General features: G+C 42.4%; 1 protein-coding gene across 1 annotated transcript in view; it reads left to right on the top strand.

The window, feature by feature from the left end:
* Nucleotides 1–6,229, top strand: part of LOC121960115 (GDNF family receptor alpha-2-like) — a 30,758-nt gene extending 24,529 nt beyond the window's left edge. Inside the window, exons 6-9 of the mRNA XM_042509718.1 lie at nt 400–726; nt 2,745–2,818; nt 2,931–3,092; nt 4,569–6,229. Of these exons, the coding sequence (XP_042365652.1) occupies nt 400–726; nt 2,745–2,818; nt 2,931–3,092; nt 4,569–4,712 (707 nt within the window). The 3' untranslated portion in view covers nt 4,713–6,229. The remainder of the gene's footprint in view (nt 1–399; nt 727–2,744; nt 2,819–2,930; nt 3,093–4,568) is intronic.
* The last annotated feature ends 7,619 nt before the right edge of the window (nt 6,230–13,848 follow it).

Genomic DNA, 13,848 nt, shown 5'->3' with positions numbered 1-13,848 from the left:
ATAACCAAAAAAGCAAGGCTATAGTAAGGCAAAAATGGCAAAAAAAATGACATTTCCAGAAAACTGCTGAAAATTACTGAAAGGTGTGTTAAATAGCGTGCAAAGACACGTCATAGCATAGCATGTTGTAAAAATGGCAAAAAAGACCATAGTTTGGAACGTCGAAAAAATGACCCAAAAAGCAAGGCTATAGTAAGGCAAAAATGCCAAAAAAGGACATTTCCCAAAAACAGCTGAAATCACCTGAAAACTGCTTTAAATAGTGTACCAAGACATACCATACCATAGAATGTTGCAAAAATGGCAAACTCCCACATCCCCTCCAGCAGCATCACAAGGTTAAAGAGCTGCTCCGTTCTTCCAGGACCAGGACAGAATCCATTGTCTGCAACTCCACAGGCACCGTACCCGACCTCCAAAGGCCTGTCAGCCAAGACAGCACAACAACGTCCAGAGCCTTCAGCATCTCAGGGCAAATCTCATCCACACCTGGGGCCTTGCCACCAAGAAGCTTTTTGACTACCTCAGCAATTTCTTCCAAAACTATAGATGACAAATGCCCCGAGTCTTCAGACTCACAGGGCACACCCTCACCCAGGGTTCAGGAGTTCCTCAAAGTGTTCCTTCGACCGCTCAACAATGTCCCCAGTGTGGGTCCCCAGTTGTCCTCTCCTGCTGAGCACAGCCTGAGACAAGCCCTGCTTTCCCTTCCGGAGACGTCTCACGGTTTGCCAGAGCTTCCTTGAGGCCGACCGAAAGTCCTCCTCCATGGCCTCCCCAAACTCCTCCCACACCCGAGTTTTAGCTTTGGCGACCACCTCAGCTGTAGCCCCTCTGGCCAACCGGTACCTGTCTGCTGCCTCAGGAGACCCCTGAGCCAGTAAAGACCATAAGGCCTCCTTCAGCCTGACCGGCATCCTTCAACACTCGTGTCAGTTGACAGCTCTGCTCCTGTCATCGCCCAAGTGTCTAGGACATACAGCCGCAGATCGGATCCATTTGTTCGACATACTAGATTATCACGTTTATGGCCTTTTTTGTCAACATTATATACTAGGATGTATCCCGACAAGATATATGTTATGTTGTTTGCAGCCATTTTTTTGACATGCCATAATTCAGAATTGAAGACATACTATACTATGGCGTTTTTGGTGATTTTTTTCGACATACTAAATTATGGCATTTTGGCATTTTTTTTCCACATTGTATACTATGACGTGTCTCTGCAAGCTATAATATGTCGTTTTCAGCCATTTTTTTGATATGTCAAAATTTGACCTTTTTCCAATATAATATTCTATGTCGTTTACAGCAATTTTTTCTACATGCTAAATTATGACATTTTTGGCTTTTTTCAACATTATATGCTACGACGTGTCTCTACAAGCTATAATATGACATTTTAAGCCATTTTTTTCGACATCTCAAAATTTGAAATTTATTGACATACTATACTAAAACATTTTACGCCATTTTTCAGACATGCTAAAATCATTATGTTTTTCGTGGGTTTTTCTCAACATTGTATACTATGACGCATCTCTACAAGCTATAATATGTCGTTTTCAGATATTTTTTGACATTTCAAAATTTGACATTTTTGAAGATACTATACTATGGCGTTTCCCACAAGTTTTTTCAGCATGGTAAATTATGATGTTTTTGGCCTTTTTTTCAACATTGTAACTATGACAACTATGACATGTCTTTATAAGCTATAGTATGTCGTTTTCAGCCATTTTTTGGACATGTCAAAATTTGACATTTTGGCCTTTTTTCCGACATGACGCTTTGGTTAGGATCTGGGCGCGAGTTTCTTTTCTTGGCTGGTCTACAGTCATAACATAGCATGTCAAAAAAATGGCCAAAAACGCCATAATGTAGTATGTCGAAAACTGTAAAATTTTGATGTGTCACAAAAAAATGGCTGAAAATGACAGATTTTAGCTCCTAGAAACAGATCATAGTATACAATGTCGAAAAAAGGCCAAAAACTTTTAAATTTAAGCGTGTCAAAAAAAAAATGGCCGAAAGCGCCATAGTATAGCATGTCAAAAAATGGCTGAAATCAATATATTATAGCTTGTACAAACACATCATAGTATACAATGTTCATCATCATAATTTAGCATGTCGAAAAAATGGCTGAAAACAACAGAGTATATAGTATGTCGAAAAATGTCAAATTTTGACATGTCAAAAAAATGTCTGAAAACAACATAATACAGTTTGTGGAGACATGTCATAGTATACAATGTCTTAAAAAGGACATGAATATCATTATCTTGCGTATTGAAAAAAATGGCTGAAAATGACATATACTTTACAGTTACATTGTGCTTCTATTTATATATTAAAAAATATACTGACTTTTTCAAATAAATTGTGAATTTAACGACAGATACAGAGATAGTAAGGAAGTTTAGACATAAGCAATTAACAAAACAACAACAACGTTGTATTGAATTAAAAGATGCATGATGAATGTAGTATAGCAAGCCTCTTCTGTCATCATCACACAAAACATAAAATCAGAATTAAAAATCAAATCTTGAAGTTATTTAAAGAAGAAAAACACTCAATTGCAGCTTTTCAATTTAAATCAAATCTAAATGTTTTAGGTTTTGCTCAAATTAAACATATAACGTAAAATAAAAAAGTCTAGCTACAGTTAAAACATTTACCACTGTATTGTTGGCATAGAAGAAAAGCTCTTCTCCAAACAAACTTTGCCTCTATAGGTCAGTTCACCTCCCAGAAGTCAACCTTTGCGGTTGCTGTACTGTTCTGCACCATATGTGCTGGGGGTGGACGAGTAGGAAGGCAGCGATATTGATGTTATTGTAAAATATTTGTACTCACAGGGTCGCCAAAGTCATCACACATGAAACTCTATGCAGCACAAAGTATTTCTCTCCGGGCTACAGGAGAACATGCAGGGAGGCAGCAGCTTCGGGCGACCGGCGAACATGTGGTCAATAGATGATCTTTGCATCAGAAACAGTGGGCAGCAGCTGGTGGCTTCACTGGGACTGGATCCTGTCCTCAAGGGTAACGAGGGAGGACGGAGGAGGGGCACGCTGAGACCGGTGTTCATACTGCTGGCAGAGAGATCAGAAAGAGACGAGTTACTGCAGGGGAAGCTGTATCTTTCACACTGAAATGCAGTAAATATTGAGAAAAACAAATTATACCAGTTCAGTTCAGTTTTATTTATAAAGCCCATTATCACAAAACACAGTGATGTCTGCCTCCCTGACTGAAACTGGAAGATGGTTCCATGAAAGAGGAGTGTGGTAACTGAAGGCTCTGGCTCCCATCCTACTTTTGGGGACTTTGGGAACCACGGTAACCCATGGTGCCAGTGCAAAGAAGCTGAAACAGGAGAAATATGGTCCCTTTTCTTGGTTCCCGTTAGAACACGTGCAGCAGCGTTCTGCACCAGCTGACTTCAGCTGAGACTTCAGGGACTTGTTGGGGCAACAGTTACTTTTACCATTTTGGACGTTGCCTTTACCTTTCAAATTTGGACAACAACCATTAAAAGTTACCTGTCCCAAATAAGGCTCAATCCCCCAACGTCAGAGACTCCAACCAGTCGTCTAACCCACTGAGCCAGACCTCCTGACACTTTCACTGTTTTCATCGTTCTCTTTAAAACCGTCATTTAGACAGTAGTCTTTAAAATGAAGATAAAGTTAGATGAAGTTCAATCTCACAACCTGCAACACTCTTCAAGCTAATCCAACTGACACTTAGACTATTTTTTGGCGCTCTTTTTCCCCCTGTGGTGTGGACAGCTGCTTGTAAAACTCACCTGTCCTGGATGAGGTTCAAATTCACGATCTCATTCACGGTCTGCAGGCAAGCAGACCGTGAGACATTTAGACTGTGTTTTAAGTTGAAGTCCAGACTCTTCTCTGGGAAGCAGCATGTAAAACGTACCTGCCCTGGATAAGTTTTAAACTCAACACTCCAGACAGTTTTTTTGTTTAAATGTTAATGAATAAATTTACATTAACTTTACACGGTTTGGTCTACAAATAATGCACACCATGGTGACGTAGAATTTAAGTGCCCTTTAGTGCCATCTAGTGGGCACTGGAAGTACTGCATCATGCAAAATATCTAACTCCAGGGTCCAAACTCTCTGCGCACATTATCCGACTTTCACAGAAATGAACGACCGCTTTAGCTTGAGTTCAGCAGTACCCCGACACGTGTGGGGGTGCGAGGGCCCTTTCATCGCTGCTTGCAGCTTTAATTTCATTTGTTTTCCACCTCTGACCTGTTCTGCAACTTATTGCCAGAGCTATAGTATACATGTGCTGCATAATGATTTTATTTTATTTCCTTTTTTTGTGTGTATATGTATATACTGTATATGGCTGAATGTGTATATATGTACATATGTGTGTATGTGTGTGTGTGTGTGTGTGTCAACATTTAATATTTGCTGGCTGCAAGAAACACATCTGTTACGTACGAATTGTGTGCCACTAATGCTTTCACCTTCCTCTGTCCCTCACTCCTTCACTCCCTCCTCCTCCTCCTCCTCCTCTCAGGCTCTGCTGGCTCGGGGGTCAATAGACTCTCAGGACTCTGCAGGACCGAAGAGCAGCAGCCGGCAATCAGCTCCACTTCTCCACCACGTCTCTGTGACTGTGTGTGTGTCCATCCTGCCAACATTTCTACTCCTCATCTCATAAATACACACACACTGTAAAAACACACACACACACACACACACACAAACACAAACACAAACACACTCATAAATGGCAAGACCCGGGGAATGGCACGTGACTCGTCGCCCCTTCGCTGCGAGAAAATGTCAACCAACAGACATCCAAACATCAACAACAGGCAATCGAGGAGGGAGAGTGTTCTGGAGGACGTTCAGATTAGCCGTTTCGCCACACACACACACACACACACACACACACACACACACACACACACACACACAGGGCAAAGAAGAGGAAGTGTGTTTTGTGGAGAGAAATAACAAAGGCAGCGATAGAGAGAGACTCTCGGGATTTCGGATCACAGTGACTTCATTTCCATTGCTCCCTGTCTGGAGGGTTTGTGTGCTTATTGGGCAGCCCAGCTCTGACTCACTCCCTGCAGCTTTTTTGGACCTGAGACAGCTGGACTGAAAACACAGTGCGCGCACACACACACACACACACACACACTCGGACAACAAGTTTTAAAAGCGAGACAGACGACGAGCTTCCCAGGCTGGACAGATGGGACAGAACCTTCCACGGTGTTTGTCAGCTCCATTTATCACTCCCCTGGACTTCTCTGGTGGCAACTTATCTATACCACATACATACAAAGCACACACACACACACACACACACACACACACACACACACACACTGTCGCCGTCCCCTTAGACCTCGTTAGCGGGCAAACAGGGTCCCCACACGGACACAAACACTCATGCTGTACACCAGTGTGCTTTTTGCGGGTCTTTATCTTAATTTTGTTGTCGACATTCTGTATAAACTTCATTTAATGTGGAATATGAACAAAGTCCATCTGACGAAATCTCAACGGGAGAGTGTATATTTCACATTCTGTAAGTGTATAGTTGTGTGAGTGCATGTTTGTGTGTGTGTGTGTGTGTGTGTGTGTGTGTATGGCTGCAAAGAAAGGATTCAGATATTATAAGCAACTGAAGGACGACATGTGAAACTGAATCACTGCCGAACACTTGCTGTAGTTTAAGTGTTCTGACAGAAAACTAGACTTCTGCACCTCCCCCTGGTTCTGTTATATCCTTCAGAAAATCAACTCTTTCGACTCATTTCAGAGAAAGGACGCTTCTATCGCAGCATTGGGTCGGGGCCGGGTATTTTTTAGCGGCAAGCAGCAGTTGAATCGGAAGACAATGAACAACTCGGCATCAGAAAGAGCATTCTGCATCACCTGAGGTTTGAACTCAAAACCTCAGACAACAAGTCAGTATCCCAGCGAACTCCATGCTGAGAGAGAAACCGGAGACGCTTCACACTGACGGAGCCGACCAGCAGGGGGCAGGATATCAGCTGTCTGTGCATGGAGAGGCAGATTTCAAACTGCTGCCAAAAATTCACTCATCAAGACTAAACTGTAAATCTGCAGACTTCATCCAGACAGCAGAGATGTTGATCATTAGTTTTTACAAAGATTGATTTGATCCTTAAGTGAAAAACGGATGTTTAAAGACGCCATTTTCCCGCAGACTGCAGTAGTTTACATGAAAATTAGGTTTTTGAGACAAAATTCTGAAATGTTACAAACTTAATTTACAATAACAGCAAAATTTTGTCTTTTTACAAGTTTATGTTTACAGCAGCGTTTACAGTCAAACATTTTGATAACTGTAGGCTCAAATTTTGATCAGTCAAAAATCCGTGTAGACGGTTTGTGTCAGACAGCCTGAAGACGCCCTGCAGCAATGATAGGATGAGTTTCTGTGATGAATTCTGAAGGATGACGGTTGAAGCTTCAGTCAGTACATGTTTAATATGAATAAGAGTATAAGTATACAATTATGATTACAATTACAACAAAACCAAGTACAAATAAACGAGGACGACACACACGAAGACAAATACAAAGACAAACTAAGACGACGGCGAGCTACAACAAGCACTCGGGTCAGCCCAGACACAGACAAGAATAAAAGCGCACTTACTGACCCAAAGCATAGAGAGCTTGCTGACGCAGATCACATAGAAAGGCAGCGGTCTTTATACAGTGCTATGACGTAGATGGTTGCTATCGGTTACGAACATTACTACTACTAGACTTCTTTTGAGGGAGGAGGCGCGTATTTGTGTTGCTACATGTACTGGCACTGGTCCGTCTCAGGTATTCATGGTCAAACATAACAGACAGGAGTCTGGACAAAATCCAGACGGTGAGCATGCTGCCAGCACAGCGAAGTGACCGGTCATTAGAACCGTAAAGGTGCAGTTCGGATGTACTGAACTGAAACGCCATCTGGACCTGTTGGCCATAACTTGATCGATTATTGTGCTTTTAGTCAGATGAGGGGAGCCACAGATGAAATAAAGTCAAACGTACATTTCCACATGAGGTATTCAGTTGCTTATAACATTCAGATAATTTGATTATTTGGTCCTTTCTTTTTACTTCTATGAACATGTTTAACCCTTTGAAACCTGAGCCAGTTTCAAAAACATGGGAAGAAGGCCATGAAGTGACCCAAAAATTAGCAAGAAATTGGTAACAAAACTAAGTACAAGAAAATTATTGAAATAGTAGTTTAAAAATGTTTTTTTTTTTTGGTTTTTTTTTTAAATATGTAACTATATTAATTATAAATAAAGAGGTTTTTTTTATTTAGTTTTTGTACATATCCCTCTTATGCAATTTGTGGGAAAAAAGTTGCTCATTGCCTTTTTTCCTCGGTTTGTGAAAGAAATTGCACAGATGCAGTGTCTCAAAGGATCAATGTGTGTGTGTGTGTGTGTGTGTGTGTGTGTGTGTGTGTGTGTGTGTGTGTGTGTCTGTGTGTGTCTGTGTGTGTGCGTGTGTTTGTTCTTCAGTGTGTACGTTACCTCTGGCCACTCTGTGGGGTGTTTTTTATGTTTCATAGACGATACCAGGATGTGGAACAGCAGAGGCGTGTCGCGCTGTGAGACGGTCAGCGGCTCGGCGTCTGTAGGAGGTCGTCATGTCGTGTTGCGTCCTCCGTCAGCTGGAAGAAAAAGAAAGATCAGTTTCTGTGACTATGGTGTGGCCTTACTTTACTGTTCTTTCTTACATACTTGAAAGAGGGAGGATGATTATCAGTGCCCCGCGAGCTGTCCAGAAACAGTTTGGTCTGGACCAAAAGTGTCCAAAAAACTACACAAAAATTTGGTCTAATTGATATGCAATTTGGTGTTCATGGTCCCCAGAGGCTGATCCCAGGATCTTTTAATTTCATTTACAATAACTCTTGCCATTAAATATCAAGAAAAAGAAGAAAGTTTCTTTAATTTAAACAATTTAGAAATTATATCTAATCCGTATTTGCCTTATAAAATAAGGTTTTGTGACAGAAACAAGCTAGTAATGAGCAAAAAGTAACAAAAACACTAACAAACAAACAGGAAAATCAGATTCACTGAGCAGGGATTAAAGTAATTAAGAATAAAAGGGGCCCAACAAGGCATCCCTGTGGGACGCCAAAAGTAACATGCACCAAATAAGAACTCAATCCAAGTGTTTCTTATTAGTAATATAATTGGGAAGCCATAATGTGATTACTAAATATTACTTTGATCACGCCAATTAATTCTGTTATCTTACAGCAAATTAAAAACGTTTGATTTTTTCCAACTTTACTTTTCATGGAGTAAAACACAATAAATCTCGCTATGAGACTTGAGATTCGTTTTCAAGGCATGAACTAGATTTAAAATGACCGCTCTTTCTGCTAATTATATCATTACATTTTATTTATCAATATTCAAAGAAAGTTTGTTCAATTTAAACTACTTAGAAATTCTGTCTTCTTCAGAATTTGCCACAAAAATAATTTAGAATTAAGAAATTCAATTTTTTAATACAGTTACTGAAATAATGAGGAACAAACGGGGCCCAACAATGGATCCCTGTGGGATACCAAGAGTCACTTGTGTTTCTGATTAGTATTATAATTTGAAAGCCATGATGTGATAACAAAATACACAAAACATGATAAAGAGTGGTTGTGAACTACTGCTCCAGGGCCACACTCAGGTCAAACTTAAAGTGTTTAATCTTTAGGCTCTAAAGAAAGTTCTGAGTAGATACTTCTGTCCAAAACTTTCTTTCTGTTGTCTGTGATGAATGATGTGATTACAGCGTTTCTGCGGCTGCTGGCGGGGCTTTACACTTTGTGGTAATGTGCAGGAAAGAGAAACGAGTGTAGGCAGAAGGTGAAGGTGAGGTTGTAAACTTGCTGATATATTTGTAAACTTTAACAGCGCAACAGCAGTGTAACAGAAATATGTGTCTGGAGATCTAAATAAAAGTAACATCTGTACAAACAGCTGCTGGCTTTCCTGGGTGAGCATTTTCTCTGCGAGCATCAAGTTTGGGATAAAGTTACTGAGCAACAGAAGAGTGGGCTACAACTAATTCAAACATTCACACGGATTCATTTCAACCTAAGGAGCATGACCTCTGTAAGAAGTAGACTGCACGGACTTGGTAACATGTAGCTGGTCGGCAAATGTTCAAGACCAAACCTTCTCTGAAATGACCATCGATGCTTTTTATCAGTTATTTTTCATCACTATATAAGAGCTTTTTGAAGTATATATTGTTTAAAAAATAATGAATTCAGAACAGGATTAGCACTTCTGAGTGGTTTTTAAGGAAGCGAGTGCGTCTCGCAGCTCTTATCTGTTTCACACACTGTCACTCCTTCACGTCTCCTCCTCCTCAGCATCGCTCTGTCTAATCCGCTCGCCAACTCTCTCCAACTCTACCCGTCCGTCTTTATTCCCTCTGTTTCCACACAGAGTCCCTCCGTCACATCTGCTTCAGACTCCTCTCCGTCTCCATCGACGTGATCCATCTGCGGCGCTCCTCCTCTCTCCTCCCTCATCGCTCGCTCTGCTTCACAACATCCGTTAACTCTTTTCATTACCAGCGACGAAGACGGATTAAGAAATCATCTGGACTGCTTCATCTTCTGTCTTAACAAGAAACAGTCGTCCGGTGCCCACACGAATATTTTGCTTAATCCTTAGAGTACGTTCATATACTTCATATCCCGAAAATCTTAAACCTAAACTCAAAGGTAATGAAGTCAGTAAACTGTGATAAATGAAAAGTGTTGAAACTGTGTCATTAATAAGAAATACAAATACTTTACAGCCACGTGGCTGTAAGCCTGGAAACCCGAGGTTCTTGAGTTACGGCCAAAAGCTTTTTTTATGACGTCCCTGCGACCTTGACCTTTGGTTTTCTACCACCAGATACTAATTCCTTCCTGAGTCCAAGTAAACGTTAAAAATCGCCTTATTTGAGGAAACTCCATCATGGCCATCTTCAGATACTGTGTTCACAAGGTACCAGTGACCGTGACCTTTGACCTTTGGCCACCAAAATCTAATCAGCTTATCGTTGAATCCAAGTGAATGTTGTGTCAAATTTGAAAAACAAAACTGAGATTTTAGGACAAATCTCAGGTTTTAGTACATTTGTAATATTTTACAACCTTTCTAGGACTATAGCACATTTCTCAGATTTAGGACATTTCTAGGATTTTAGTACATTCGTAAGATTTGAGGATGTTTCCCATGTCCTCTGTCGGGGGTGTGGGGGATCCTCCTCTGGCTCTTTTTTTGATCAACAAGCTCTATTTTGATGCAGTTTTATGTCTCTGACACCTTATGGAGACTAAAAGGACAGAAACAGTTCACAGAGTCAATCACTTTATTTTTATTGTCATTCAGAAAATGGTTGAGGGGGCCACCAGGGACCCTGTCCGGGGCCAGATTTTGCCTGCAGGCTGTAGGTTGAGTACCACTGCTTTGTGTGAGATCTCATTTTAAACGTCATTAAGTGTGGATAAACGGAGCAGAGCTGCTGCCATTTACCTGGATTTAGTTTGACTTTTTCACACGACGCCCAGACCGTCAAATAATGATTTCCTCAACCAGCTGTCCGTCCATCCGGCTGTCTGTCCGGCTGTTTGTCTGGTTGTCCATCCGGCTGTCCATCCAGCTGTCCGCCTGTCCGTCTGGCTGTCCGTCCAGCTGTCCGTGCAGCTGTCAGTCCGGCTGTCCGTCTGGCTGTCCGTCTGGCTGTCCCTCCAGTTGTCCTTTCGGCTGTCCATCCAGCTGTCCGTCCAGCTTGCCCTCCAGCTGTCCGTCCAGCTGTCCGTCCGTCCGTCTCCTCACCAGATGTTGGCTCTGAAGCAGTTTTTTGTGTGCCACCTAAAGAGAGGACAAAGAAGAAGAGACTTAGCTGTTTTCATGTTGTTCACTGTGGACAGATGTCTCCTCTTTGTGTCTCTGCTGCAGTGTCCCACAGGGGTCCGTTTTAGGGCCTTAATTATTCAGCATTTATCTGGGAGCAGACTGTGTCCCCCCAGAATCTCTTTGTCAATGCATTGATCAAATGAACAGCTTGAAAAATCTTCTCCAGCTACATACAGATAAATCCGCAATAATCTAATTTGGGAACAAATCGTTTTCACAGGAAAAACAAAGTTTTAGAATTAAGACGGCTCCGTGTCGACCATATGTGGGCGCAGACCATCTGCTCTGCTGAGCGTTGGTTATTCCAGTTTGACAGCTGACAAACTCGCAGTGACTCGTTCACGATGGTTTTCTACCGTGAACGAGTCGCGTTTTTCTCAGTTTCCATCCGTCAGTAAAAAAACAAGGACGCTTCACACTCTGAAGATCTCTACAGTCAGCACAGTTTACAGATTCGTGTCTCTCCGTCTGTTACTGAGACATGACGCTGAAAACACGATGATGTCACAGCGACCTTCATGTCATGTCATCACTTTTTCATTTTATCCTTGTAGACATTTGATTGAATCTAGAGTTACCACCAGAAACCTGTTTCATGAGGTCATAGTAACCTTGATCATCAAATTACGGTATTATCAGTTTATTGTTAAGTGGACGTTTGTGCCAAATTTGCAGAAATTCCCTCAAGGTGTTCTTGAGATAATGCACTCAGAGGAATGAGACATATGCAAGGTCACAGTGGGCTTTTTTTGTAGCCTCAAAATCTAATTAGTTCACTGTTAAGTGCAAGTGAATGGGACAGATAAGGTCATGGTGACCATGAGCTACGAATCAACAAATTTCACAAGGAGAAAGATGAGGTCACAGTGATCTTGACCTTTGACCACCAAAATCGAATCATTTCGTCATTTCATCATTGAGTCCACTCGAATGACAGATGCAAGGTCACAGTAAACTCTGACCTACGATAAGCAAATTCTTATCGGTTCATCAATGGATCCAACGTTTGTGCCAAAATTGAAGAAAGGTGTGTTCTTGAAATGCTTCATTCATGAGAATGAGACTGACGCAAGGTAATAGTGACCTTCGACCGCCAAATTCTGATCAACTCAGCCTTCAGCTCGGGTAAACGTTTGTGCCACATTTAAAGAAATTCCCTGAAGGCGTTCTTGAGATATGGCGTTCGCGAGAATAAGACGGATGCAGCTGACTTTGACATTCGACCACCGACCTCTGATCAGTTCATCAGTGAGTCCTTGTGGATGTTTATGCCAAATTTGCCTCGAGGCGTTCTTGAGAAATGGCTCTCAGAAGACTGGGACCTGCAGATGTGTTGAAGGAGGAGATCAGCTGTAGATTTTCTCTCCTCCGTTCTCTTCTTTAGTTTTTTCCACCCACCTACAATATTTTCCTCGCCGCCCCCGCGGGGGCTCCTCAGATCTCTTATTTTCTCGTCTCTGCCCTCCTCTGCTGCAGCGGCGGCAGGTTGGCGGCGAGCGAGGTAAGAGGCTAACTGTGTGGGACATTAACCGTAATGATTAGTGTCAGCCGGGCTCGCAGCGACAGTGTCACTGCTCCACCTCGTTTCCATCAGGACGCCGCGGCCGCAGAGCGACCGCCGAGGACGCCTGAATCAGCCACCAGATGAGGTTAGGTGAGTGCGGGCGAGGCTGCGGGGAGGAAGTCCGGGCTGTGGGTAATGAGAGCTGACACAGCCGACAAACGGCCCACCTCCGAACGGAATAATGAAGTTTAAATCTGCGTGAAAAGAGAGCCGGCGCCGCAGAGGATCTCTGACTGAGTCATGGAGTGACTGAGAGCGGCCTGAAGCCCCCAGCCCCGAGCGCTCACACGTTTAACCATCTTTATTTATGTGAGTGTGTGTGTGTGTGTGTGTGGAGTTTAAAAATACGTTTTAAAAAAGTTAGCCTGTTTAAAATGTTCCACAGTCACACTCCTGTGTGTGTTTTCTCTGGGACTTCTGTCCCTGTGAGGACCAAACTGAACTGTGAGGTCTTCAGCTTCATTCGTCCAAAATCTTTCTGAGCAGTTTTGCTCTAAAATGAGCATTTTCTCACAGCTGGATCCCAGCAGGAAACACAGCGATATCAAAAAAACATTTCATGGTACTTTCCCTGAAGGACATCCTGCGAAAAATTAAATTAAATTTAAAAAAAGAAAAAGCTTTTCTTTGCACTATCCCAGCAGGAAAAACTGTGTAAAAAAAAGTATTTTTTGGCGCTATCCAGGCAAGAAATGCCGTGATGTCTCGGTGAAAAAATGCATTTTGTGGCACTTCCTCTGCAGGAAACACAGCGATGTCTCGGTTAAAAAAAAACCAAAAAAATCACCTTTCACACTGACGTCTTAGTAAAAAAACAGCCGCTTCTGATGACATTATCCCGCCACAAACACTACGTCACTTTAGAAACGCCGATGTGACGAGAATGAAACGTACAAATGTGATGTTTTTAGAGAAACGTAAAAACCGTTTTCTTCTGCAGACGCAGCCGAACACAAATCCTCCAACAGCCTGCAGCTTCCTGCCGCAGCACGCCTTCACATGTGCATTTACATACGTGTGTTTGTGAGGTTCCTGTTTTCTGCACACGGCTGTCGCTGTGTCTGATTGGCTGCTTGATTGGCACATCACAGCGTGCGGGACACACAGACGGACACACTGAACCAGCACACAGAATTAATGAGGCGGACATTTAAATATTCTCTCTCCACGGCTGCCGTGTCACTCTCCTCCTTTTTAATCCTGTCTGCCTCCGAGAGCACCTCTGCCCGAAATCACACACACACACACGCACACGCACGCACACACACACACGCACGCACACACACACACACACACAC

The sequence above is a fragment of the Plectropomus leopardus genome, chromosome 20 (genome assembly GCF_008729295.1).
Source record: "Plectropomus leopardus isolate mb chromosome 20, YSFRI_Pleo_2.0, whole genome shotgun sequence".
NCBI lineage: Eukaryota > Metazoa > Chordata > Actinopteri > Perciformes > Serranidae > Plectropomus > Plectropomus leopardus.
This window is presented reverse-complemented; position numbering and strand designations above follow the sequence as displayed.